Below are 27116 nucleotides of genomic sequence, written 5' to 3'. Positions count from 1 at the left end.
ATCACAACGTTGGGTAGTTGAATTCCATGCCTCTCAACCAACTGCCTAATCCCTACAGCGAGGAATTGGAAGCCTTCACGCCTTTCGTTATCGATCAAGCCGAAGGCAGCGTTGTAGACCGACTTGAGGCAAGTTTGACCCGTCGCCTGGAAGAGCGGGAGCTTGAAGCGATTTGTGTTGTAAGTGTTGTCGAAGCTTATCACCTCCGGGAAGCTGTGACGGTACAAGTGCACGAACAAGGTCGGGTGCGACTTGGGTAAAGTGATTGTCTACGAAGAGAGAAGGAGGTTCCTAAGGAAGACTCTGACTTTCGCTATTTACATGAATCAAAGTGAGACATTTCATAAAGTATGAAAGTCACATGATCGTTCCCTCACACATGGGCCTCCCTTACTCCATCGCTTCTGATTCTTCCACGTCTTGCTGAGCCTGTAGGCGAGCATTTTGCACTTCTTGTTTCGTGGGTCTGGGTTTGTTTTTGCTGTGCTTCTCGAAGTCTCTGATGGCGATGTGAGCGTTGACGACGTTCTGTAGTGGTTCCCATGTTGCCTGCTCAAGGTCGAAGCCTCTCCATAGTATATGGTACTGGAAGCCTTTCTGTTTTGTGCGTTTCGAGTCCAGTATTGCTTCAATCGCCCAGAGTTTCTCCCCTTTGCATCTAGCGTTATTGGTGGGGCGGTGTGTTGTATTGGCCGGGGAGCGGGTCGTTTGGTGACGGTCGTAGGAGGTTGGCGTGGAATGAATTGTGAATTGAGTCTAATTCATGTGGCAACTTCAGTTGGTAGGAGTGAGGTTGAGCACGCGCTCGATTCGAAAAGGGCCAATGAACTTATGATCTAGTTTGGGGATGGGTCTGGTCGAATCGATGTTGCGTGTGCTAAGTAGCACCATGTCTCCAACTCGATACGCTGGCGCCGGTGATCTATTTGCGTTGGCGAACTGTTCTTGTGAGGCTTGAGCTGAGAGCAGGTTTGTCCGAAGTAGATCAGTGATTTCTTGCATCTTGGCGACAAATTCGTTCCCCTCGTTGCAGCGTTCTGCCAGGTCTTTGGATGCCGCGAGTGGTATTGCGCGAGGGGGACCAAAGCTCATTCGGGGGTGGTAGCCTGTGTTCGCAAAAAATGGAGACATTCCCGTTGAATCGCTAACAACGTTACGGGCTGCGAATTCGGCCAATGGGAGCCACTCGTCCCAGTCGTCCTGAGCAAAGCTAACATACTGGCGAAGGTATTGTTCGAGAAATGAGTTAGCGTTTTCCGTCTGGCCGTCAGTTTCGGGGTGATATGCTGTGAGAGGCTGATATTGATCTGTAGGCGGTGGCAAACCGCTTTCCAGAATTCCGAGACAAACAGTGGTCCTCTATCAGATACGATTGAATCCGGTAGTCCATGGAGTTTCCAGACATCTCGTACGAAGAGCGTTGCCAAGTCATGTGCTTTCATGTCGGTCTTGCAAGGCGTGAAATGTCTGTCCTTTGACAGCCTATCGACTACCACCATGATTGCGTTGAATCCACGAGCTGTGCGCTGAATTGGGCCAATGAAGTCAACGGACAAGTCCTCCATCTTTGCAAGGGAACTGGGAGCGGTTTCAACGTCCCCTGGTACCGTAACCGGGAGGTCTTGTTCCTCAGGCATCCGTGGCAATTGCGTGTGAATTGTTTCGTATCGGCGCTAAGCCTTGGCCACCAATAAGAGCGTGAAATGAGTTCGTATAGCTTGTTTTTCCCGGGGTGGCCTGATTCGACGCTGTCGTGGGCGAGTTGAGTGAGAAGGGTCCGTAGTTCGCCTGCGGGTACGTATAGCCTCTCTCGGAAATATAATCGGCCTTCGTTTATCATGCATTCCGATAGAGAAACTTCCTTCGAGTGAGGAGTGCCATGGGGTTTGAGCATCTCGTCCCTGATTTTCATCCACCATTCGTCCTCCTCATAGCCCTTGTCTAGAAGTCTTGTGATTCTGTGGTTGATTGGTTCTGGCTGAATTTCGTCAAGAATGGCGGGACATAGTGCAATTTCTTGTTCCCAGGAGAGATTGGCAAAGAGTTCTGAGAGCTCGGGGTCAAGCTTTAGTTGTTCTTGTACGGAGGAGTCTACGTTGCAAGGCTTAAGCAGCGACTGTTGTTGGTACTGGATGCGGTCGTCATTTTCATCTTTCGGCAAGTCTTGTGATCTTCGTGTGAGTGAGTCAGGTTTTCCGTTCTCTTTCCCAGGCACTGACTTGATAGCGAATTGGAACTGTGATAGGAATTCGCTCCACCTGACTTGTCGTCTTGAAAGTTGCTTGGTTGTCATGAAATATCGAAGGTTGGCATGGTCAGTGATGACTGTAATCTGGTGGTGCGTGCCTTGGAGTTCGGGTCTCCAGCATTCGAAGCAGCGTACAATAGCCAAAAGTTCTTTGTCATAGATCTCGTAATTGCACTCAGCGGGGTCGTACTTCTTGGACATGAAAGCCACTGGGTGTAGCACTCCTTGATCATCTTCCTGGGAGAGGATGCCCGAAGAGACAAAATCGGATGCGTCGCATTCGACAAACACTTCTCTTGCGGGGTCGAAGTGTCTGAGGATTGGCGCTGAAGTGAAGCTATTTTTGAGCATATCGAATGCTTCTTGGCACGATGAAGTCCAGTTCCATTTGACTAGTTTCCGTGTCAGGGCAACAAGTGGTCGTACGATGCGTGAAAATCCCTTGATGAACCGTCTGTAGAAATTCGAGAATCCTAAGAAGGCTTGAACATCTTTGACGTTGATAGGGGCCTCCCAGTTGATGAGACAGTCGACTTTCTCTGGGTCCATCCGTACTCCAGTGGTTGAGATGATCATGCCCAGATATTTAACTTCAGTAGTCTCAAATTCGCATTTCTTGACGTCAAGTTGTAGGCCTGCGGCTTCAAGTGCTTGAAGTACTGATTTGACGTGGAGTCTGTGGGTGGCGAGGTCGTCTGAGTAGATGAGAATGTCGTCGATGTAGGCTGTGCAATATCTATCAAGGAATGGGCGTAAGACTTCGTTGATTCGAGCTTGAAAGGTAGCTGGGGCGTTTGATAGTCCAAAGGCATCACCATGCTCTCGAAGAGACCATATCTTGTGTTGAACGCCGTCATCCACTCCTGACCCTCCTTGATGCGTATTCGATTGAACGCTGCGACGACATCGAGTTTGGTGAAATACTTGGCTTGGCTTAGCTGAGAAAGTGTCTCCTGGATTAACGGTAGCGGGTAGCGGTTCTTGATGGTTATCGCGTTAAGAGCTCGGTAGTCCACGCAAAAACGAAGGCCCCCTCCTGGCTTCTTTGCAAATAACACCGGCGAGGCCGCCGGTGAGGTGCTAGCGCGTATAAAACCCTTGTCAAGGTTTTCCTGAAGGAATTTCCGGAGGACGAGAAGTTCGTCTTGGGACATCCCGTACAGAGGTCCATGTGGTGGAGTCGTTCCAGGTTGAAGTTCAATTTCGTGGTCGCAGTCTCGGTGTGGGGGGAGTTTATCCGCCTCTGATTGGTCGAATGCCTTCAAGAATTCATGGTAGTGTTGTGGTACTTTTGTTGCAGGATCGATCAAAGTCTTGGGTTCGAGGGCTTTGTGAATGTCTTCGAGTGATGCCCTGAAAGGTACATATCGGCTGCTATTTTCCGGGAAGCTCGGAGTTCCTGTGTTTGTTGGTCCTTGGGGTTAAGGGGTGATTCCGTCCTGTAGCTGGAGCTCTCGGTTCATCTTGTCCATGTCTGTGAGTGCAGAGTCGAATCGGACCCGTCGGCGTGTTTTAGGTTCTACGAAGGTGGAGGCTTCTGTGATGACCCCAAGTTCAGCCAGCCTTTTGTCGATCTCATACAGTGATAATGAGAATACGTCGACGTCGCGGTTTTTGGTCAGCATGTGGAATGCGGCTGCGCCGACTCTTCGGGGGATTGATGGGCGTGGCAGTATAGTCGTAGTTGCAGAACTTGACAAAGAGGGAGCTCCAGAAACAGGCAGTTGGTATTGTCCTTTCTCCATGCAGTATTTGCGGCAGTGATCAGAGTTGAAAGTGACCACATTCGTGCTCCAATTGACGATTGGGTTGTGATCTGTTAGCCAGGGTTTTCCAAGTATGACATTATACTTCCCAAGCTTCGTTACGTAAAAAAGCATCTTCTCCTTGTGTCCCTTGATGTCCATGTTGAGCTTCACCACATGAGTGATGTCGCCAGCCGAGGAGGGTCTTCCATCGACTACGTTCAGCCGGCGACGGTTTCGTAATTCATAAAGCGTGAGTTTGTTGGTGTGCGCGAAGGATTCGTCTATAAACCCCTTTCCGGTGGCACCTGAGTCAAGCATTGCTTCGGTTTTAATCGGTGGAATTGTCTTCGATTAGGTTACAAGGCAGTAGCAAATGAGCTTGGTTGGTGTCCAGAGAAGAGAGCAGTAGATCGCCCTTTTCTTGCGTCTCCTGCGGCGACTTCCGTCGGAGACTACACTTTTCCGTCCTCCATGGTGCGGTGTCGCAATTGAGGAACGATGTTTGCCCGAGCTGCACCAATGGCAGAGTCCATGCGTTGTGCAATAGGCTCTGCGTGCCGCTCTCTGCTTCCGTTTGGGGTCTACGACCAGAGGCGACATCTTTGGCCCCCAGGTGATGACGCTCAAATCCATTGAATCCCCGCCGTTAGAGGTCGTCGATTGTGGCGTGGTGGAGGTTGTAAGGTTGCTTTGTGACTTGCTGAGTTGTCGGTGTTTTTCTTGAAGTAATTGGCATTGACTTGACGGCATTCGTTATCGCAGATACGGACAAGGTCCATAAATTGACTAAGTTCGGTAGGTGTATCTTTGCCCTTAGTGAGAGAAAGTCTCCAGATAACGTTGTCGTGGAGGGCACGTCGGAGGTGAGCAATGAGCGCCCCACTATCCCACTCGGTGAGCTTGGCGACGGCATACCATTCGGGAAGGAATGTCGTAAGGGATCTATGGCCTTGTTTCATGTCAAAGATTTTGAGTTGGGCGGTAGCTTTAGCGTCAATATCCCCGAAGGCTGACTGAAGGGTGCTTTTATGGCATTGACATCGTCGAAGAGAACCACCCCATCTTTAATGTTGTAGCGGACTTGGTCATGTGCTTTGCCTTTAAGGCATGAGACGACATATCCCATACGTTGAGGTTCCGAGTTCCACCAATCTTTATTCATTTCGAGCTTCAACTCGAGGTGCTGGAGGAAATTCGGCAGAAGCGTGGGGTCCTCTCCGGTGAAGGCCTCAGGATCAGGGTGTTCTGGTGTGCGGTGTGAAGCCCTTTGACTGAATGATCTTTAGGTATGCTTCATTTTCTGCCATAAGACGGGCGATCGTTGCGTCTCCATCACTTTTAGAAATGAGCGTGTTTTCTAGGCGGGTTTGGAGGTCCTCCATGTCCCTTATTGTCGTCGTGGTCGAGGCACGTAGTGAATCGATTACCGCTTGCATACTGTATGCGGCATTGCATACGAGGAAGACTTCTTTCATGAGACCGGCTGGGTTAGCAACAAAGGCATTTCGGAACGTTTCATTGGTATTGCTGGCGTTGAGGGGGCAGGGGGCACTCGATCGACGGGTGTGGGGCAGCGGTAGCCATTGGGTTGTTGACGGTGTGGTGGTTTAGGTGAGAATTTGGTTGCAGGGTGTTTTGGTGAGGTTTGAAAGCGACAAGTGCGGTTTAGAACTATCGAAATCAATAGTCACGTCGCGGACGGTGATCTATTGAGGAGGGTAGTTGGTAGACAATATGTGACGGTACAAGTGCACGAACAAGGTCGGGTGCGACTTGGGTAAAGTGATTGTCTACGAAGAGAGAAGGAGGTTCCTAAGGAAGACTCTGACTTTCGCTATTTACATGAATCAAAGTGAGACATTTCATAAAGTATGAAAGTCACATGATCGTTCCCTCACAGAAGCGTTTCCACATACGGATACAGTATGGAAAGGTCCATACCAACCCAACAAGGCGGTCAGGTTCGGTCTCTGACCCAGTGATCGGAATGGTCTGGTATGAATTGGTATTGGTATGGTATACCATGCCCCACCCCCCTTTCGGTAACACCCACCTTTCGGTAGCGCAATTGAAAAATTCTCCACCAAAAGTCTACCATTTGAACTACATGAAATATGATCAGAACTTAACATTATAAACACAAAAATTATATCATTCCGTAGAGAAATGGACGCTCTTATATGTACCGGCGCTTTTTACCATTCGCCCGGATCTGGTGGTGACTGGAAGGGCTTCGGTGCCACCTTGACTTCGATCACTGAAGCTGTCTCCACCTCTGAGACCGCCTCCTCCTCTGTGTCAGAATTCAGCACAACGGCTATCTCTTGGCTTTTAATTTGGGGAATGGCTTCCTCAGCCACCAAAGCTTCACTGAGAGTCATGAACCGTCTGTTCGGGTTCGGAATTGCTCTCCTCTTCTTGCCTCTCTGCAGCCGGGCCACTTCTTCCTCTAGCTTCGCGATTCTGTTGCTGTGCTCGGCAAGCGTCTGTTCTTGGCTTCAAAGCCTCTAGCTATCACGGCGTATCGTCTCCGGGTGCCAGGAGTCTTGTTCTTTCCGAAATCGCGAATCTGGCGGCTGTTTCTTGGCGTATCATCAGAACCCAAAAATGGCGCGGACTTTGGAGACGTCTCTACAATGTCCGCGTGAATTTCTGGATGCCGCAATGCCTTGGATCGTGAGATCGGCCAATTCCCAGTGACCCTCCAGCCGGACAATATATTCTTTGCCGTCATTCCAACCTCGCGCGCTTTAGCATATGCCCGTATAAAATTGACCTTATGAACAGGCGCAGAATCGGTCAAACAGGTCAATTTCTGAAGTTCTTTCCGGTAAGCTGCCTTGGAGGCATTGAATACACCGTTATCTAACGGCTGGAGGCCATGAGAGCAGTGGGCAGGAAGGTAACAGCAATAAACGTTGTTCAAAAGCATGTGGCCATCCATGCATCCTGGTCCCGGTTAACGGTAATTCCTACAGAGGTGGATAAAGAAACGCACCGTTGCATGACTTCCATGTCCATCTAATATGATCAGTCTAGCATCTGAGGCATCGGCTGGTCGCGTCTGGGGCAAATAGACCCTCTCAAGCCACTCAATAGCGATATGGTTGTCCGTCCATCCGTTGGGCGACGTTATGTAATGCCAGTCGGCTATTTTGCCGAATTCCGTCAAGAACCACTGTTTCTGAAGCTCTTTGCCCTTAAAGATAATGCCAGGGTAAGGACACGGCCGTCCGCGGTGATAGCTTCAATAAATGAGGTCCAGTTGCGGGACTGTGGCCCTTTCAGAAGGGCCTTCCGTTTTGGGTCTGCACTCCCAACCACAAGACTATCCAAACCTGGCAAAAAGAGTCTGGTTAGTAAAAGTAATGAAAGACAAGCCAAATACTCACCAAAGCCAGACATAATACCGCCTTCGTCAACATTCACGGTATTTTCTGGTTTAATCCATCCATACTCCTTTTCCCTGATATCGAAGAACCAGTGAACCGCCCGAGGCGTAAAAGCATTAAATCGGTTAGCTTCCTGACGTCTCCCACGCTTGTTCTTGATGTCCGGATGGCGATTGATGAATTTAGAGACCCAGTTGCGCCCCACTGTCCGCTCGTTGTTCAGTTGCTTCATAAGAGCCTCCACACATGCGCGGATCTGACTGTGGGATGGAGCATAGCCGAGAGACTCTTGGCGGAGGATCCAAGAAACCAAGCGAGCTTCCTGAGACTTACTCAAGAGTTGACGAGGCTGGATCTGATCAGCCAGGGCTACCTGGCCTTTGAGTCTGTCGGAAATAGACTGCTGAGGTATGTCATACTTTTGGGCGGCGCGGTACTGCGACAAGCCGTTTTTTGTGACATCAATTATCGCATTAGGCATAATATCCTCCGTATAAATACTCCGAGGCCGCTTTAAGGAAATTTTGGTCATGTGGTGGAGGAATAACGAGAAGAATCATCGTCAGGAGGCGGAAGGAGATTAGGGGGTTGGATGCAGGCTTTCTAACCATACGCCATACGTCATATGGACCTGTATGGTTTATGGTGTATGATTTATTTTCATATGGTGAACTAAACCATATATTGCCCATACAAGAAATGACGTCATTGGGTCATACTTCCCGTGCCCAAGGGGGTGTTATTACTGCACTCTTCGGCCGACTCGGACCCGTATTGCTCAACCTCCTCTATTCGTAACCCTGCCGTGATGCCGCTGCGGATCCAGCTTTTCAGGCACTCTCTCTCTCGACTGTCGATGCTCCGAGAAGCATTCGATCCCAAGAGATAGTGCGCCTTGCGCCTGAGAATGTGCGCTCTGGGTCCGCAGACATGGCGGGTATTGAGAGTATGTCTATCGCCATCTTGGACAACCGAGGGAAACGTTCACGGTGTTCATCACGATGCCACCAGGAAAGTGGTGAACCGTCAATCTGAATAGGCGACTGCGATGTGAAGGCTTCGTACTCGTCTGCGTCTGGTCCCTTGCCTATGACATCGAGTTCCTGTGCGAGTAAGTCGTACTCGTCCTGTTGCAGTACTGAAACCTTGGAAGGCGTGACAGAAATTGTCGGCAGATCCATGTACTCTTCTTCCCAGAGCTTTCTCACTGCGTCGAAGGTTCTTTTATGCCATGACTTGGGCCAGTTTTTCTCAATATGAGCCTTTCCTCGAGACGGATGAAGAATCAGGGCTGCACCGTATGCCGGGGTCTCGTCAGAAAGCCGATAATATTTGTCGAAAACGTGCCAGCTGGTCAGCACCGGGCCGAGAAGTTGTTGATTGAGCTTGTATTTCTCGAAAGCTTGCTGGTAGTGTTTATGAAGGACATCCATCGTGAAGAGCGTGCGGTCTAGTGTTGAGCGATAGCCCTCAGTAAGGAGTGTTATTCTCCAGAATGGCTGCAAGAAGTTTCTTATATCTCGAAGGGCTTGCCAGTCTCGAGGTGCCAGATAGTCATTGACAAGTGTCTCGTAGTATTTGTCTTGATACCACTTGACGTGTTCCTCCTTTTCAAGAGCAGTATCCAGTAGGAGGAACCAAGAGTTCCAGCGTGTGTCGTTGTCGAGCCCGAGAACCTTCCCTGCGCGCTGACGGAAAGTGTTGTACCTGTAATCGTTGGCTCTGATATGAACCGCAATATTATGCACCTTGCCGAGCGGACCAAGTTGGCTCCAGCCACGTTCCTTCCGCTTCTTCCACCCTTGCATCATGTCCAAGTCGCACGGCGCTTCATCCATCTCCTCAATCTGTCTACATGCCTCGAGTACGGCCTCTTTGTTGTCCATGAAAAGAAAAGCCTGGACGCAAAGATTGACCACATGGCCATGGCAGCGGATCCGTCGATGCTTTGCATTCCATGCGATGCCTTGACTCTCTAGAAAGCTGCTCATCAGGCGGCAAAGCACATCATTGGAACCGTGGTTGTCTCCTGTGAAGTACCCTAGCAGACTTGATATGCCGTAGTCCTCAATGACTGGTTGAAGCAGCTTCCATTGTTCACCTCCACCGTGACTACCGGGACCATCGATGCCAGGAAGCTCAGGTAAAGCCAGCAATGCTTGAGAAGGGTTTCTTTGGTCGTCCTGCATGAACTGGACACATATTCCGAGGAAACCTTTGTGATTCGGCGCGCTCCATACGTCGGCAGAGGTGAAGCTTGGAGGCGAAGATTGAAGCCGTTTTCGTAAGATATCTTTATGGATTGCATAGGAGTTCATGCAAAGCTTTTGAATGTGGCCATGTGAGGTGCTGATCAGCCCTTCCGCAGTGGAATTCGCTGCCATGAGCAAAGCATGCAACTCAGGCCAGGTATTGCAGTTATATGGGAGGTTTCGCACGGTGACAAGCTGAACCAAAGCTTCCATTGCGGCCTTCGGATTGATTGCCTTTCGCAAAACCTGCTCTTCTCTTTCCTGAAACTTGACAAGATCAACCTCTCCGGCTTTGTTGAAAGCGTCTTTCAGAAGGTTATGACATGTTTTCTTGGCCAGGGTTGACTCAAGACCAGCGACGTCTATCGTGTGTATCTTCAGCAGATGGTTGCGAAATGTGGTAGAGACGTAAGTCGAATAGGACGGGTTATTGCAATACTTGCAGTAGAACACCAAATCCCGTTTTGGCCCACAACGCTCAGGCTCGGATCCCTGAGGTTTCCGTGTGTGTTGCCAAGTGGCATCCGCTGTGGTCATTCTTTTGCGCTTGGAAGTTGTCGCGGTACTAGGTTCGAACGATGCTAAGCCTTGTGCGTCTTGGATCCCAGAGGCCTCTATGGCTGTGGCGGATACGAAACTGTCATCGTCAGCTGGCCCGCGGAAGATGGGTGGACTCGTCATCAGAGTCGCAAACGGCACAAAGCCGGATGAATAATGGCATGAAACCCTGAGTGACGAAGAATGTTAGGTGCTAACTGGATATCTCAAGGTCTTTAGTAGCTCCAATTTATTCCGATCTGCCTATACGGGATTCTGGGAGGTGACGTCCAATGTGACGTCGGTTACCCTAGAACCGCTTGAGCGATACTGATCTGAGATTTTTGTTCTTCTTCGGCGAGATTAGAGGCATGATCTGTAATGTCGCGCGATCTTTACTCATTTCTACCGTAACGATGAATACACACAGAGCAGTTAGTCATTTCGGTCTTTTTCATTGTGGAATCTTCCCCGAACGTCAATAGAACAACAGAGTATGTTGCTGTAGTTCCGATATATTTCTCGGGAGATGTTGGCATGCAACCATCAATCGCCGAATGATCTTTTCTTCGCCGAAATTGTAACCTCGGAGGAACTTTCCCCCGCGTATGGCCATATATGGTCATACGACTGATCTCGTATGGTATAGGTTTACTGGCAATATATGGGCAATATATGGTTTATATAAACCATACGCGTATGATTAGAAAGCCTGGTTGGATGGTAATTTCGCGTGCAAGGTACGCACAGGCCACAGACCCTTGTACAAACATTCAACCATCGAAAAGTAGAATTCAATCAATCCTCTATCTACTCCAAGTGACGGCTTGTGAATATCTTCAAAGCTGGCTGGAATCGGTGTAAGTGAAATTGATGGTTTTTGGTGGGGATATTTTCTAATGCGCTACCGAAAGGTGGGTGTTACCGAAAGGGGGGTGGGGCATGGTACTGGTGACCGAACTCTGCTCCACAATGGTTACTGGCACCTCTCATGGGTGTTACTAGCAGCGTATGGCTAAGCGCCCGGAGGTTACCGGTCCCTTTGAGGTACCGACAACCGACGCCCATAGGTTACTGGCAGCCCCTGGTTGACAGGAACTCGCAGCCGAGCGATTACTGGCAACGGCGTGGTCGTTACCGGCGCCTTGCGAGCCGGCACTTAGCGGTTAGTGGCAACTGCCAGGTGGATAACCTTGCGCGTGAATGCGAAGCCGAAGCCAACGTGCGGAGACTCTGCTCGGCTAGGTGCTCTTGCTGCCTGTCTTACAAGGTACTAGCATCGACGCTTATTTTAGACATGCGGGGTGTCAGACATTTTGGCTCCACATGGGTCAGAGATGGCATCAGGCAATTGAATGAGAATTATCTGAAGAACAAGAAGTGAACGAACGAACGCACGGGGTTGTGCAGCTCTTTATACACAAATGAAAGGTCCGTCGCGTGATTACGCAGTATCGGTTGCCTAGCAGGCAACAGCGGCGTTGCGAGTAACATCGCCACTTGTCACGGGCTGTGCCCGGCTTGGTGGACCCGGTTGTACCGGGTCCGGTGGATCATGCTCGGATGGAAACACCGGCCCCGGAGTTGCGAGAACATTCTATAAGAGGCGATATAAGCTCGGACTCGAGGCTTCGCCTCGAGTTCAGCTTCCTTTCCTCTTTAGCTCTAGATAGACAACACATAGGCACCTGCTTGTTGAGTAAACTCCGGGCCAGCCTCTTACATATCTAGAGCTCACTACCGATGGACTCAACCCTTGCAGACGGGAGCTCCCCGGAGCGAACCTCCCAGCTCGTCATGCAGATGATGAGCCAGATGGCTGAACAGATGCAAGGTTTGCGTGCCGACCGCGATGCCGATCGCGACGCCACGCGCGAGCAGATTCAACTGCTGCAAGACAGTCTGACGACCTCGAGACCAACGCTCTTGGGGACCGAGTCGGAGAGCAGAGCGGAACCTCTGCATGAACTGAATCGTTTGGTCGACACACCATTGCGGAAGACTAGGCCGACTCTCCCAGACCCACCGCGATTCGAGGGCGTTCGATCCAAGTTTCGCGCTTGGCTGAGCGAGATGAAGAACAAGCTTCGTGTAGACGGAAGGGTAATTGGGAATAAGGCGGACCAGTTCGCCTACATTTACGCGCGACTAGGGGGTGCCCCTCAGCAAATGACGATCGCGTATGTAGAAGCCGGAGGAAGGGGTGGAGACTCAGATCCGGACCAGTACCTCCAATATTTGGAAGAGTGCTACGGGGACCCGAACGCCAGGACTCGCGCGCTGGACAAATTGCGATCCTTGAGGCAAAGAGACAAGGAAAGCTTTGCGACACTGCTCCTCGCTTCGAGAAAGAACTCGCTGATTCCGGCGGCGCCACCTGGCCGGAAGAAGTCAAAATCAGCTACCTGGAGGGCGCCCTGAGTCCGGAGTTGCGACTGGCAACTGTCTACGCGGCGCCCACTCGCTCCACGTACTCGGAATGGGTCCAATCTCTTCAAAGGCTGTCCTCAGGTCTAGAATGTAGAGAAAAGGAACGCCCTTCGAAGCGGTGGTGCAACCCATGATAGTCGAGGCCGCGACGCAGACGGAGATACCAAGATGGCAGATGTCAGCCGTACAAGTCACGAGCCGAAGAAACGTCGCAACGCAGATGCGGCGCCCAAGAACGAGCGCCGCTGTTACCGATGCGGCCGGAAGGGTCATCTCGTCGCGGAATGCCCAGCTCATTTGGTCTTTCCTGGCGAAGCGAAGAAAAAACGGTCAGGAGCCGCCCGGGTGAAGCAGCCGGATGCTAGCGATGATTCGGAGTCGGCCGCAACATCCAATGGGGATGACGAGCCGATGGGAAAAGACTAGCCCCGGTGCGAAAGCGGGCGCCGGGGCCTTCGAAGGCAGATGTCCAAGACTGGGAGGCGTTCAAGCCGCGTATGAATAGTCGACCCGTGCTCGTTAACGCACGGCTCAACAGAGGCAATCCGATACGCGTCCTAGTCGATAGTGGATGTGACTGCTATGCCGTGATTGACGAAGCGGTCGTCCGGAAGTTTCGGATCCCTCTCGTTGATTCGAAGCCTCGAGAGATCGGGGATTTCGGAGTCCTCAGAAAGTGTCACGTCGCCGGGAGTTGTGGCTGTCGTTGTGGAGACCGCCGGTTTTGACGAACGCACCTTTGCGTACGTCGTCCCAAGCCTCGGCCAGGATATGTTCCTTGGCCGGCCTTGGATGGAGAGGAACCAGGTCGTGTACGACGCTGCTAAGCGGCAAGTGTACCACGGAAGAGCAGGCGTGACGATACGCCTCGTGGGGCAGGAAGAGCCCGCCAAAGTACGCGCAATTCGAAGCGCAAGACTTGTGTCGGCAGCCGTGTTCACGGCAGAGTGCCGGCGTGCAAAGAGACGCCAGACGTGCGACGCGTTCTCGATACAAGCGATCAGCTTGGCAGACATAGAAAAGGCGCTTCAACCGAAGCCGCCAGTTGATCCGAGCAAGATGGTTCCAGCGGAAGTGTTGAAAGAGTTCCGCAACCTGTTTTCACCAGAGGAGGCCATGAAGCTGCCGCCACACCGGCCAGGTGTGGACCACGAGGTAAACTTGCAGCCTGACAAGAATGGCAACGAGCCGCCCCTGCCATGGGGACCGCTCTACAACATGTCACGCGAAGAGTTGTTGGTCTTGCGAAAGACCCTAAAAGACCTTTTGGATAGAGGGTTCATCCGAGCGAGTAGCTCGGCGGCCGCAGCGCCGGTGCTGTTCGTGAGGAAGCCAAGTGGAGGGCTGCGATTCTGCTGTGACTATCGGGCGCTGAACGCAATCACCAAGCGCGACCGATACCCGCTGCCACTCATCGCCGAGACGTTGCAGAACTTGGCCAAGGCCAAGTGGTTTACCAAGTTGGACGTCGTAGCCGCCTTCCACAAAATCCGCATGGCCCCCGGGCACGAATGGAAGACGGCATTCCGCACGAGGTTCGGGCTCTACGAGTGGCTCGTGTGCCCCTTCGGCCTAAGCGGCGCCCCGGCATCGTTCCAACGATACATGAACAGCGTGTTGCGCGAGTGGCTGGATGATTTCGTCACGGCGAACCTAGACGATGTATTGATCTACTCGAGTGGTTCAAAGGCCGATCACGAGGCCAAGGTGCGAAAGGTTCTCCAAGCACTCGCTGACGCCGGCCTACATCTAGACCCAGCGAAGTGCGAGTTCTCAGTACAAGAGGTCAAGTACCTTGGATTCATTGTCAATGCAGGGAAGGGAATCGCGTGCGACCCCGAGAAGCAGCACGCCATCCGCGAATGGGAAGCCCCTACCACGGTGAAGGGTGTCAGAAGCTTTCTGGGCTTCGCCAACTACTACAGGATCTTCATCCCCGACTACGCTAGGATCACTCAGCCGTTAGACGCCCTGCTGAAGAAAGGAACTGCCTTATGTTGGGGGCGGGCGGAGAACGAGGCGTTTCATGAACTGAAGCGACGATTTTGTGAGTCGCCCGTGCTCAAGCAGTGGGACCCGAGTCTGCAGACATTCTTGGAGACGGACTGCTCAGGCTATGCATTGGGAGGCGTCCTGGCGCAAGAGGACCAAGATGGACGTCGACACGCGTGCGCCTTCTTCTCGAAACGACTTTCACCAGCAGAGTACAACTATCCAATCCACGACAAGGAGATGCTCGCCATCATGAGATGCCTCGATAATTGGAGTGCCGAGCTCAGAAGCTGCGGCTCATTCACAATCCTCACCGATCACCGCAACCTGGAGTATTTCATGACACGCCAGAAGCTCACGGAACGGCAGAGCCGTTGGGCAGCCGAATTGTCCCAGTTCGACTTCAAGCTCGAGTATCGACCGGGAAGCGAGGCCGCCGTGCCCGATGCGTTGTCCCGCCGTGAACAAGACAAGCCACAGGGCATCGACGACGAGCGGGAACAAGGAAGAATGATACAGTTGATACCGGACAGTGCGATTTCGTCATCGACAAGAGCACGTATCAACGCGATGAGTTCTGACTGTTCAGAAACTTCTACCCTGCCGGAGATGAAGGTCTTCGAGGAAGCGGACCTGCAGCAACTCTGGGACGGAACGGTGGAGAAGGATTCGATATTCCGAGCAGCCTATAAAGCAGTCCGCGATCGCGAGCGTGTCTTCCCACCCTCGCTGGGCCTGAAGATACAGATTTCAGAATGTGCGATCGATGCCGGTAAGAGGCTGACATTTAGGGACCGCATCTGGGTGCCAGGAGGATCTGGGGAGAGGGGCAATCGGGAAGAGGTCGAGAAGGACCAGTTGAGAACCCGCATCGTGCAACAGTCGCATGACTCCGTTGCGACGGGTCACCCCGGCAGAGAAGGAACGCTGGCAATCGTGGCTCGGCGATTCTACTGGCCTGGGCAGTCCCAGCTGGTTCGCCGGTTTGTGGCCAATTGCGACACCTGCGGCCGAGCACACGTCTGGCGACAGTCAAAAAGGGGATTTCTCAAGCCCCTGCCAATTCCAGATCGACCTCGAAGCCATCTGTCCATGGACTTCATCACGGATCTCCCGCCGACTGGACTGAGCAAGGCAAGGCACCTATGGGTAATTGTGGACAGACTGACGAAGGCGGTGACCCTGGAGGTGATGGACACCATGGAGGCCGAGGCGTGCGCGAAGCGTTTCCTCCTATGCCATTATCGATTCCACGGAATGCCACGATCCATCGTCAGCGACCGTGGGAGCAACTGGCTGAGCAGATTTTGGAAGAGGTTCTGCCACCTTGCTGGCGTTACGCAGAAATTGAGCACCGCTTATCACCCCCAGACGGACGGAGGGCCGGAGAGAATGAACCAGGAGATTGAGGCCTACCTGAGAGCCTACGTCTCGTACGCCCAGGACGACTGGGGAGAGCTGCTTCCCGCCGCGCAGCTGGGGCTCAACAATCGGGAACCCGCGACGACCAAAATCAGCCCCTTTTCGTGGAGCATGGATTTCACGTCGACCCAATAAGCGTCGAAGACTCGGACGAGCCACCCCGTGACAAAGAAGAGAGCAAAGCAGACGCCCTGCTCGCTCGCCTGCAAGAGGTCAACGAGTACATGCAAGCAGTGATGGCCGCCGCCCAGCAACAACAAGAAGAGGCTGCGAATGCGAAAAGACAGGCTGCGGAGCGATTCGAAGTCGGCGACAAGGTGTGGCTTTCCATGGCAAACTACAAATCGCTGCGACCGTGTAAGAAGCTCGACTGGCTGCACCACAAGTATACAGTCACTAAGATCATCAATTCGCACGTCGTCGAACTCGACGTTCGTGGTTCAATCTACCGGCGTTTTCATGTCGATCTTTTGCGACGGGCTCACCAAGACCCGGCGCCTGGCCAGAAGGTGGATGACGCGCAGCCTCCACCAATACAAGACGAGGCTGGGGAGGACCTCTGGGATGTTGACGAGATACTCTGCGCGAGATGGAAGAAGCGTGGGCGAGGACAATTTAGGCAAGCACTAGTGCGATGGACCGGTTACGCAAATCCGACCTGGGAACCAGTTGAGTGGTTACAAGGGACAATTGCTATGAAGATATTTGAGGACAAGTACGGCCCGATCCAGACTAATGATGGCCCCAGGGAGAGCTACGAAAAGTCGACAAGAGCACAAGAAACCCGCCGACCCCGGCCTAGTCGGAGGGGAGAAGGGGGGTAATGTCACGGGCTGTGCCCGGCTTGGTGGACCCGGTTGTACCGGGTCCGGTGGATCATGCTCGGATGGAAACACCGGCCCCGCTTCGCGGGCCCCGGAGTTGCGAGAACATTCTATAAGAGGCGATATAAGCTCGGACTCGAGGCTTCGCCTCGAGTTCAGCTTCCTTTCCTCTTTAGCTCTAGATAGACAACACATAGGCACCTGCTTGTTGAGTAAACTCCGGGCCAGCCTCTTACACCACTTCATGAATAATCATCCTAGGCAGGCTTGATATGCGACACACCCCCCAGCGTTGAGTGATCAAGTCAACGCTGCTAGAAGCTATCACAACCAGCCTGACCTAGAAGGTCATCGACATCCCACTTCCAAATTTGCTTCCGTCTTGATATCTGTCAGATTCAGCATCGATCGGAAGTGCTCGAATTTCGCTCTCGATAGCGCTTTGGTCAATCCGTCTGCTGGCATCTGATCAGTCTTCAAGTATTCCACTAGGAACCTACCCTTCTTGAATTCCTGTTTTAGCCACATGTTCTGTATGTCAACGTGCCGCAACTTGGTCGTGATTCTCTGGTTCTCCTCAACCACTAGTCGGATCGACTGAAGGTTGTCGCAGTAAATCTTCAGAGGCCCGAGATCAAGAGAGATATCCCTTAATAGTCGGTCCAGGGCGTAACTCTCCTTGGTTGTTCTCTCTAGGCTGAGAATTTCTGCTTCGGTGGTTGAAGTCGTGACTGTGTCTTGGAGTCCAGCTTTCCATATGACCGGTCCGTTGAACAACATCATCACATATCCCTGCGATGAACGACGGGTCTCGATATCATCTCCAAATGACGCGTCGCTTGCGATCACAAGTACCTCTCCCTGATGCATTGTCACGCGCTTGGAAAAGGAATACCTCCGAGATGTCTCGGAGTACGCCGTCAGGAAACGGAGGATGCTATAATATAAGAAGGGTGCCTATTCTCGGGATTTTATGGGATCTTCAGAGTCTCACGAAGAGAGCATGCAAGTGGGCATTGATTGTTTTAATAATAGGTGTGTTTTTGTTGTATTCCGTCGTGTCTGTCCCTCTTGCAATGCCCTCTTCTAGGCTCCCTATTTATATCCCTTGGTTCCCTATTGATATCCCCTTTTCAGTTGTATAGGTACAATATCTAGGAGGCTGGGCTCCTTTCCCAGCCCCTTTGCATACTGACTTCCCTAGTCGCCGAGGGCTCTTTCAGCTTCCCCGTATATGCAGTCTCTCTACAGCCTATGTGGCTGCCTAATGGTCTCCTAATAGCCTTCTGCAGCCTCAGAACTCTTTACAGGCTGCTTTTCGATCTAGCCTGTCGGGGCCCTTAGCTGTATACCCCTTATGGTCACCTCGAGCTCAAGATCTCAGACGTGCTTCGCGACAATACTACCATAACCTCTTTCTTTCCTTCACTCTCATTCGTTATTGCCGCCTTTGCTATCTACTTCATGCAACGATGACACCGAAGGGTACTACTGGACTTTCTTTCTCCGCAGACTTACCCACACAAACCTTACCGTTCGCCGACCTCCAACTTCTCGCAGCGTAGCCGTCACCCCTACTCAACTTCCAACCCCCGGCTCCCTACTTCACTCACGACCACAGAACCAGATGGTCGAGACTGTTCGAGAACCTCGCCAGCTCATTCCCGCATACCCCCGCTTCTAATCCATCACCTAGGTAGCATTCACTGACTCTTAAGTCTCCCCGACCCTAGCCGCGAGCCGTCTTTCGAGCAGCAAGAAAATCTGCTCTGTAGGATGCCTACCTCTACTCTGCGTAACCCCTCCTTTACACTTCCACCGTGACTACATCTGCCATGTTCTCACGATGTCGGCCTCCCAGCTCAACGTCGATACCTCGTCCTCCCCGCGGCAACCTCTTGACAGCTAGAAAAATGCTGGCGCTGATATGTCTATGATGGCCTTTGTCCAGCCCGGCTGCCCGGCTAGGTTCGCCTACCAGAATGAGCATCGTGTCAAAGGGCTCAACGCAGAAACCCTGGCGAGGGTCTTCCTTCCAATTATTATTATTATTATTGTATTTTCCGTCCAGCGACCTTTAGGTCGCTCAGGTCCCCGAGACGGGGCACAGGACGTGCTGAGCTGCTGGAAGTCTACTATCGCGGAGTAGGCCCACAATACGCGAAACGAAACGAGTACCAATCCGCGTCTTCTGCCCCTTCCACAGAACGTAAACAATCCACCATTCAGCATTTCATCGGCTCAAAGGCGCTTCTTTGCTCAGCCTGCTGCCCGTCAGCGGGACGTTCAGGCGCGACAGCCATGTCTTTCGTTTTGGCCTCACAGGGCCGGTTCCGAGAGCACCCTCCGCCCGGCCGAGTCGGGTAAGAGAAAATGGGTGTGTGTGCAAACAAAGGGGAAGGGAAGGAGGGAAAGCGGTTGCTGCCGCCTAGTGGCGAGGGCAGATCGTTCCAAAGAACGAGCTTGCCTTCGCCACCTTGACGAACTGGTCGAAGTCTCTGCCTATTGCTCGGTTGACCGCCGCGCTCGGTGAGGGTGCCAACCTCATCCGATGTCGCGGCGCGATCTTCCGGCAATAGAAGAGATGCTTTGGTTCTTTTCGTCGACCACATGAGCACGTCAGTCGCGCATCGTCGTGGTTCAACCTTTCGTGGTAATCAGCGAAGTCCCCGTGGTGGGTTCTTGCTGCGAGCAGATGGTGGAGCAGAGGTCGTGGAATGGTAAGTTCTGGCGGGCAGCCAGTCGTGGCATCGAGGTCGAGGACCCTGTACTGTTGGGGTGCAGAAACTTCCCACCAGGCTTTGAATGCGTCTTTTGGTCGCTGCCTAGCGACCTTGCGCAGATATGCCAGCGTCGGGAGAGCGTCTGCAGGCTCGGGTTGAGAGGTTCCTGCCTTTGCTAAGGCGTCTGCCTGCTCGTTACCTGGGATGTTGGTGTGGCCGGGGATCCAGCGGATCTCAGTGGCACCATGTTCTGCGGCCAAGGCCTGGAATTCCAGGAACTCCTTCTGGGAGGAATCTGACGGCATGCCTTGAAGACACGTCGCGACCGCGAGGTTATCGAGGCATACGACAATCTGGTCTGCAGCCGGGAGGCTCAACGCAGCACGCAGACCCTCTAGGGAGCCTCTCGCCTCGGCATCAAAGACCTCAGCAAGCCCAAGACGGCCGTTACCGCTGAGGACGGTGAGTCCATCCTGATGTACCGCATAGCCGTACCCCGCGGCTCCCTCCGGGGAGAGGGATCCGTCCGAGTAGACGATTGCTGTCCGTGGAGCAACTGATTGGAGCCACTCGCCGAAGTTTGCCGCCGATTCTTCTTTCGGCGCAGTTTGCAAGGGTCCACGCTGGTCGCTGGCGAACCTACGTGCGAGAAGGTCTGGCCTGGCGCACCTTGGGAGCAGCTCGTCAGTGCGACGCAGTCTGGTCCGGAAAGGTTGTCGTGGACGCTGGTATTTTAACTTAATGGCCCTGTTGATGACAGGGGCCCGGATCGGCTTCGTTCGCACCGCAAGCGGGTGCGCTTCGTCGAGGACTTGAGACGGGCTGCGAAGCGCGTTCGACACGCCTGGAGCAGGTGCGAAACTGGCGGTATGCCCGCCTCCCGGTGCCTGGCGCTGAGCGGCGTCGTCTTCCAGACCGGGAGGATGGCTCGCATGGCCGTGTTGAGCGACTTGTCCATCCGCCGGATGAGGTGCCGTATTCTTGATGGCCCTTCCTTTGCCGGCTTATTCCATCGCGGGCAGGTCATGCCCGGGTACCACGCCTCTGCCCCAAAGAACAATTGCGGCTCGATGCAGGCGCGGACGGCTCTCCGGACCGCACCTGGTAGGGGCCGCGGTTGGTATTTGTCAAACCCTTGAGATGGTAGGCCACTGCTTGCGCTTTGGCAGTCCACTTCTCGACGTGCGTCTTGAACGTCAGGGTGCTGTCAAGCCAGATGCCGAGCCACCGCATGGCTGAGCCTGGCCGCTTTTCTACCTCGCCATGGAAGACTGGAGGTGCATTCCTCGGTGTAGTTCGGGAGAAGTGCATGACTTCAGTCTTCTTGGGGTCGAAGGTTATCGCGTTCGCGGTGCCCCATGTCATGAGTTCGTGAACATGTTTCGACGCTCTGTGGGCAGTCTCCTCCAGGGAGTCTCCGACGCAAAGGACGGCAGTGTCGTCTGCATAGCCGAAGCGCCCCTTGGGGTTGCTCAGGCGGTAGATTGGCTCTGTGTATAGTAGGAAAAGTATGGGAGAAGCTGGCGATCCTTGCGGCAGTCCGCACTGCAAGGGTGACGAGGGTGTCATGACATCCTGGTAGCGGACACGTGCTGCTCGGTCATGCATAAAGGAGCCAGCCCAACGAGCGACATTCCGAGGCCATCCTTGCTGCCGAAGGCGAAGAATGAGCCTGCTACGAAGGACAGTGTCGAAGGCGCCTTCGACGTCCATTGTCACGAGTGTGGCGACCTGCTTGCGCGAGAAAGCCTCCTCGATGTCGTGTACCAATGCGGCGACAAGGTCAACAGCGGACCTTTTCGGCAATGCGCCAGCTTGTTGTGGGTGCAAGACACCATAGTGGACGGATGCCCACGCCAAACGGCGCGCAATAAGCCGTTCGAGGCCTTTGCCCAGACAGGAGAGGAGAGAGATTGGACGCCAGGCGCGGGCCTCTGACAGGTTCCGACGCCCCGGCTTCGTGATCATAACCACTTCCGCTTCCCTGAAAGGCTTAGGATGGTGACCGATGTCGAGACAGCCCTGATACAGCTTGTGGACGAGGCTTCCAATGGTATGCCAGACGGCACGGAGCATCTTGACCGTAATGTTATCGGAGCCGGGAGAGGTGTTACCCGTGCGAAGGGTCGCGTCCCGGACCTCCTCCAGGGAAACGTTCTGAGCGAAAGGAATCGTCCTCGCTGTGTCCACTGGGACCCACGGATCCGTGATGTCATCCTGCGAAGTGCGACGTTCGAGCGTTGCTCGTCGCAGGGCGTTGGCTTTGTCTAGTTGGGTCTCATAGACGGTATCATCCACTTGCAGAGGCGGTGGTTGGAAAGCACCGGGCGATCTCAGCCAACGGACCGCCTTGAAGACGGACGCACTGTCCGTGAAGCTGTCAATCAGATCGCGCCAGTAACGGCGCTTGACTCGCCGCACGACTCTCTGGAACTTCCTTTTCGCGAGCTGAACCTCTCGGCCGAAACCGAGAGCGTAGACTCTCCTCACTGCGCGATACTCCACCGCGGCCAAGGAGCATTCCTCCGTCCACCAGGGCGCGCTGCGTGCGCCCTTGCGGACCGGCCGGCCTGCAGCTTTGGCGGCAAACTGAAGTAGGTTAGTCACTGCTAAGGCAAGTGAATCCAAGTCTTGAGGGGAAGCGGTTGACGGCTCGATAGCCGCCACGCCGTTTTCAACCATCTCTACGAAGCGTCTTATTTCCTCGTCAGAGGTAAGGCGAACCTTCCCAGTGGGTGGGGGCGCTACAGCGAGCTCAGGCAGGGTAGTGCTGAGCGTGAAGTGGTCGGAGCTGGTGGCAAGATGGTCTTCCACCACGGCATTGGCCAAGGCGATATTAGAGAAGGCAAGGTCGATCGTATTGCCATGAGGATTTGTCGGGACGTCAGCCGGGTTGAGCAGGTTCAGACCGTTGGCTGTCGCCCATGCAGCTACAGCCTCGCCGCGGCCCTCGATGCGGCCGGCTTGCCAGCTGTGGTGTTTGGCGTTGAAATCGCCTGCTACCAGACATCTGTTTGGCGCGGGCCATTGGAGTAGTATGTCGAGGGCCTCGTCGTATGACGGTTGGCGGTAAACGTTGACCAAAGTGATGTCGTTGACCGTGAGCCAAAGAATGTCACGAGTTGCCGCGGGCCTCCTCTGATCTACCATCAGCCCAGGCCTGCGGCGGACATAGGTCATGACTCTGGGTCGGGTGCTATTGTCTTCCCAGCTGTCAACCGGGGAGAAGGTGTCGTAGGCGGGATGTGTTTTGGTAAGGCATCGGCCGCCCTTTGTTTCTGTCCATGGCTCCTGGAGGAGCACCACATCGTAATGTTCGGAATCGGCGAGGGCAAGGGCGCAGTCGTGCGCCGGCGAGATCTTGCCCACGTTCGCTTGGAAGACTCGCAGAGTCTTATTGCCACATTGATTTGTGCGTGGGTATCTCGTCATGGAGAGACAGAGTCCTCAATGATGCGTCGCTTCTTCGTAGGAGAAGCAGATCTGTGTCGTTGGCCTCCACCCGGAGGTTTGGGTGCCGAGGCCATCATGACGGAAGGCGGGGTTACGGTCCTGGTCGAGCTTAGGGTCGATTCGCTACCGCGCCGTGGGGCTTCGTCATGAGGTTGGGCTTGCTGTCCGTCGTCCCGGGCAGCACTTGAGGTCGGGGGGTGAGGTGCGTCGATTCCGAGGCGGTCTTCCCTGTCAGGCCCAGGCGTTACTGTCTTTTCGGTGACACCACCCGGCGAGCAGGTGGCATCCCGTTCGGGCTGCTCGGATCGTTCTACTCTTTCGTATTGTTCCTTTCGCCGGGCGGACAGTTGAGCGCCCAGCTCTCGGACGCGAGATTTCTCTTCTCTCGTCAGACGGCGAATGACGCCGTGTGATCGCTTCGGGCGCGCAGGGCACTTCGCAAAGTCTGCGGCGTGGGGCCCAAGGCAGTTCGCGCACCGCTCGAGGGCCACGCAAGCTTCCGCGTCGTGGCCGCGCCGTCCGCACCGCTTGCAGGATGCTTGTCGGTCGCAGGTGTGTCGGGCGTGAAAGTCCCAGCACTTGTCGCACTGGCTGGGCAGGCTAGATCTCTCAATGTATTGGGCGAGCCGACTGGATCCAAACAGCCTCCAGGGCTTATCAGTCGGTTCGAGGAATGAGACAATCAAGGTACAGGTCAGGGGGTCGTTCGGCTTGCGCCTGGCGGGGCGCACCCTGATGGGTTTGAGGCCGGTCTGGCAGGCGATTTCATCTTTGGCGGCTGGCTCGTAGTCCAATTCTTTCCCTGTAGGTCGGTAAGAATATAGGGCAGTTTGCCACGGCGTAGGTGTACCATCTCTGGCTGATTTCTACATCTGTCGCGCCCATGTCTTGGGACCACTCTGACTGTCGTTGGACGATAAGATCCCGAATGGTCGCATCTGTTGTTCTGATGGCCCATCCGGAGTTCACCTTGAAAGCGGCTGGGACTTGGTGAAGGTCGATGCCGACTTTGGCGGCAATGTGGGTCCGGATTGCGTAGCTATTGTGGTCCCTCGCCGGTGCTTCGGCCGGGAGTCGCACAAAACCCGGAGGTCTTCTTTCGGCGGGCGGGGATTGGTCGTCCCTGGAGACGGGAAATTGGCTGTTGTGGCTCTTGTTGCGGGGCTGCAGCGGCCGTGGGAGAGTGGCCACATGGCCGCTGGCTTGCGGTGCGACCGGCGGCCACGCTGCTGTACGTCGGCGCAGATGCGAGTCGGAGATCGGAGGGCGTCTGCCTCCAGAGGTCGAGAAAACGGTTGGAGAAGTGCTCTGCGAAGCTGTGTTCGAGACCAGATGTGAATTGCTTCGCAGTCTGCTCGAATGATTCGCAGAAGGCCCGAAAAACCGTCATTTTGGCGTTGTGGGCATCGGTTTCGTCGCCGGCGAGTTTGTTAGCTGCATCAATGATAGACACCGGTTGGAGCACGTCGGTCTCGGTGGTGCCGGGCAGGCTCGGGACGGTTCACGCCGCGCTCCTTCCGTAGCGGCGGCATTGGACAGGCGGATGAGGGGCGACGACGGCGTTGCTGCCGGCCGCCGGAATGCTGAAGAGAGACCAATGGGACGGGTCACAATGGGAGAACTATTTCGCAGCTGAGATGCACGGGCTAAGCGAGCAAGGTTAGGCGGGGTATGAGCACCCAGATCAAAGGGATCCGAGCTGGCATGCGAGCTCGTGGCAGATGCCATGGCCGCAGCCGAAGCCAGCGCAGAGCGCGGCTACAGAGGTTGTCGTGCACGTGTTAAGCAAATTGGTAGAAATTGTGCCACTTTCTTAACAATTGCATGCCAAGAAAGTGTGATGACAAAGGAAGGTGGTCTTCCTTCCAACGCCCTCATGGCTGTCGACTCCAGGGTATGCAGCAATCCGGTCAGATACTGACAATTCATCGACCTGCATCTTCTTCAGCATTAATCTTTCCATATACAACCAACAGATAATCCCCTCCGAATGGACCGAGCAATGATTCTTTATGGTCGGCCGTGTTCATCCCTTTGCCCTGACGTGGGAAATCGAGCGACGTGATGGCTTGGAGTCGGTCGATGATAACATCACAGAATACACCGTCCCCGCGCTTATAGTCCGCGATCACAGCTACCAACCGTAAGTCTATTCTCCAAACCTCTCTGTCGCCACTACCCTCCCTGACGATATCCGCAGAGTCGTCACTCGCACCCTCAACTCGGTGGATGCTTTCCCAACGATACAACCGATTGTCTCCTTCACGGGACCTGTCATCGGCTCCGGCCGCGACCTCCTGCATGGAAACTCGGCTGCGGCCCTTGACGACAGCCAGCTGAGGTGCTGCGGCTTTGTCCAACTCTCCACCTATATTTGTCCTGGGATTCCCGGCAAAAACACCCTTCAAGGGCTTTCACCCCTTCCAAGTTTTCGTCATCTTCCCCATTCACGCCAATCCTTGGACCTCTCTATGCAAGAAGATGACCGAGAGGCACGACAGCCAGTTCCAGCCGAACGCTCTCTTCACTTGTACGGGCAAAATCACCGGCTTACTGGATCACCAGATCATGAAACATGTCCCGGCTTTCGACCAAGACTATATCTTCATCGTCGTCCCCGATACGTGGACTTTCCTCGACAGGGCCATGTCCAACCAGGTTTCTGCGACACAACTACTGCCGACGACACCCAAGGGCACGGTCGGCAATCCCTCGGACTATAGCGATGAGTTGGCCAGGTTTACATCTACCAAAAAGCGCAAGGCCGCCCAAAGCCCCGCCTTCCCCACGTCGCCTGCATCCAGCCCAGTCGATCCCCTTATACTGACATCAAGTCGGTCATTGCCCGATCTCTACCAAACCCATACCAAGAGACCGCGACTTTCTCCCGAAACTTCCACCATAATCACCGCCTGTGACGATCAAGACTCCGCCCAGTCCGGCACTTCCTCCTTTCTGTCCCCGGAAGACCCCGCAGAGTCAGAGACGGACACCGAACCATTCAATCACCCAGGCACATCCGCCTCTGGCTCTATCAGACCTCCCGCGTCCATCTCTTCCCGACCGCTCCGCGCCCGACGTCCGCCCAAGAATTTTCTATAAAGCAACAAACGAAACAATACAACATGACAACATGTTTCATTATCCTCAAACTCAAGTGCCAAAGGCTCGAATAACACAGTCTCTTCTCTTGTTCTCCTTTTCACAAAGACAATCGAGTCAAAACTTCCCCAATATACTCCTTATTTTGATTATATCTACGACTTATAGCACCTGTAAATCCTCTGAGCCTTCCACTCGCCCAGACATGCATTACCCACCCACATATCTCTTCAACCCTGCCGTCTCTCTACGCCCTTTGCGCCTTTGCAAAGAAAGATCTCCCTCCAGCGGCCTAGCGGCTAGCCCTAGCCTGCCTCCCCTCCGCTCTGTCTCGGTTTCACTCACGATAATGCTCTACGTCTCTCACCCTATCTCGTTTCTCGACCTCACTCTTCTTCCTGTCTTCCTTTCACTTCTCCTGTCTCCTATCTCCTATCGCCAACTCTCTCCTGTCGCCAACTTTCTCCTGTCGCCAATGCCTTGAGGAACGAATGCCTTGAGGAACGAAAGGCTCTTCTGGACGGGAAAAAAACCCAAAACTACTTGTCAGACATTTGGCTCCACACGGGTCAGAGATGGCATCAGGCAATTGATGAGAATTATCTAAAGAACAAGAAGTGAATGAACGAACGCACGGAGTTGTGCAGCTCTTTATACACAAATGAAAGGTCCGTCGCGTGATTACGCAGTAGCGGTTGCCTACGGTAGCAGGCAACAGCGGCGTTGCGAGTAACATCGCCACTTCATGAATAATCATCCTAGGCAGGCTTGATATGCGACACCCTTTTTCGTCATGACTTCTATATGGCCTCGACCCTTAAGGCTACTTAGAGGTCTGATTCGCGTCAGCTGGAAGCGGCTAGGCGCATGCAAGAGGAATATTAATTGCCAGATTTAGGAGGGTCAGCCACACGGCGTCCGTAAGACGGCGTCCGTAGCAAAGTGGTTCGGCGCGCATATCAATTGCCCATGCCTCAGGCACCGGACCAGGCT

At 53.8% G+C, this 27116-nt stretch overlaps 7 protein-coding genes across 7 annotated transcripts; 3 read left to right on the top strand and 4 right to left on the bottom strand.

Annotated features, from left to right (window-relative positions):
* Window positions 1-3669: 3669 nt before the first annotated feature.
* HRG_10200 (uncharacterized protein) lies at window positions 3670-4314 on the bottom strand (the record flags this gene model as incomplete). Its single annotated transcript, XM_044868671.1, has 1 exon — window positions 3670-4314. One exon carries the CDS (start codon window positions 4312-4314, stop codon window positions 3670-3672), a length of 645 nt encoding a protein of 214 aa, XP_044716026.1.
* A 2604-nt stretch (window positions 4315-6918) lies between these two features.
* HRG_10199 (DDE superfamily endonuclease domain-containing protein) lies at window positions 6919-7421 on the bottom strand (the record flags this gene model as incomplete). The annotated part of the gene is made up of 4 exons (XM_044868670.1): window positions 6919-6945; window positions 6995-7241; window positions 7318-7334; window positions 7389-7421. The coding sequence occupies 4 exons, from the start codon at window positions 7419-7421 to the stop codon at window positions 6919-6921; spliced, it is 324 nt and encodes a 107-aa protein (XP_044716025.1).
* Window positions 7422-8218: 797 nt separating this feature from the next.
* On the bottom strand, window positions 8219-9853 carry HRG_10198 (Ribonuclease H-like protein; the record flags this gene model as incomplete). The annotated part of the gene is made up of 1 exon (XM_044868669.1): window positions 8219-9853. The coding sequence occupies one exon, from the start codon at window positions 9851-9853 to the stop codon at window positions 8219-8221; it is 1635 nt and encodes a 544-aa protein (XP_044716024.1).
* Window positions 9854-11974: 2121 nt separating this feature from the next.
* HRG_10197 (uncharacterized protein) lies at window positions 11975-12598 on the top strand (the record flags this gene model as incomplete). Its single annotated transcript, XM_044868668.1, has 2 exons — window positions 11975-12152; window positions 12198-12598. 2 exons carry the CDS (start codon window positions 11975-11977, stop codon window positions 12596-12598), a joined length of 579 nt encoding a protein of 192 aa, XP_044716023.1.
* A 1068-nt stretch (window positions 12599-13666) lies between these two features.
* HRG_10196 (reverse transcriptase (RNA-dependent DNA polymerase) domain-containing protein) lies at window positions 13667-16156 on the top strand (the record flags this gene model as incomplete). Its single annotated transcript, XM_044868667.1, has 4 exons — window positions 13667-13842; window positions 13903-13930; window positions 13997-15403; window positions 15482-16156. The coding sequence occupies 4 exons, from the start codon at window positions 13667-13669 to the stop codon at window positions 16154-16156; spliced, it is 2286 nt and encodes a 761-aa protein (XP_044716022.1).
* A 3329-nt stretch (window positions 16157-19485) lies between these two features.
* On the bottom strand, window positions 19486-24749 carry HRG_10195 (reverse transcriptase (RNA-dependent DNA polymerase) domain-containing protein; the record flags this gene model as incomplete). Its single annotated transcript, XM_044868666.1, has 12 exons — window positions 19486-19526; window positions 19617-19670; window positions 19768-20160; window positions 20212-20390; window positions 20435-20612; window positions 20702-21865; window positions 21911-22157; window positions 22293-22942; window positions 23149-23182; window positions 23270-23753; window positions 23872-24291; window positions 24487-24749. The coding sequence occupies 12 exons, from the start codon at window positions 24747-24749 to the stop codon at window positions 19486-19488; spliced, it is 4107 nt and encodes a 1368-aa protein (XP_044716021.1).
* Window positions 24750-25033: 284 nt separating this feature from the next.
* On the top strand, window positions 25034-26123 carry HRG_10194 (uncharacterized protein; the record flags this gene model as incomplete). The annotated part of the gene is made up of 3 exons (XM_044868665.1): window positions 25034-25164; window positions 25222-25375; window positions 25431-26123. The coding sequence occupies 3 exons, from the start codon at window positions 25034-25036 to the stop codon at window positions 26121-26123; spliced, it is 978 nt and encodes a 325-aa protein (XP_044716020.1).
* Window positions 26124-27116: the final 993 nt, after the last annotated feature.

This window comes from Hirsutella rhossiliensis (genome assembly GCF_020360975.1).
Source record: "Hirsutella rhossiliensis strain HR02 chromosome Unknown scaffold00015, whole genome shotgun sequence".
NCBI classification, from domain to species: Eukaryota; Fungi; Ascomycota; class Sordariomycetes; order Hypocreales; family Ophiocordycipitaceae; genus Hirsutella; species Hirsutella rhossiliensis.
Note: the sequence above shows the minus strand (reverse complement) of the source record. Positions and strands in the feature narration are given on the sequence as shown.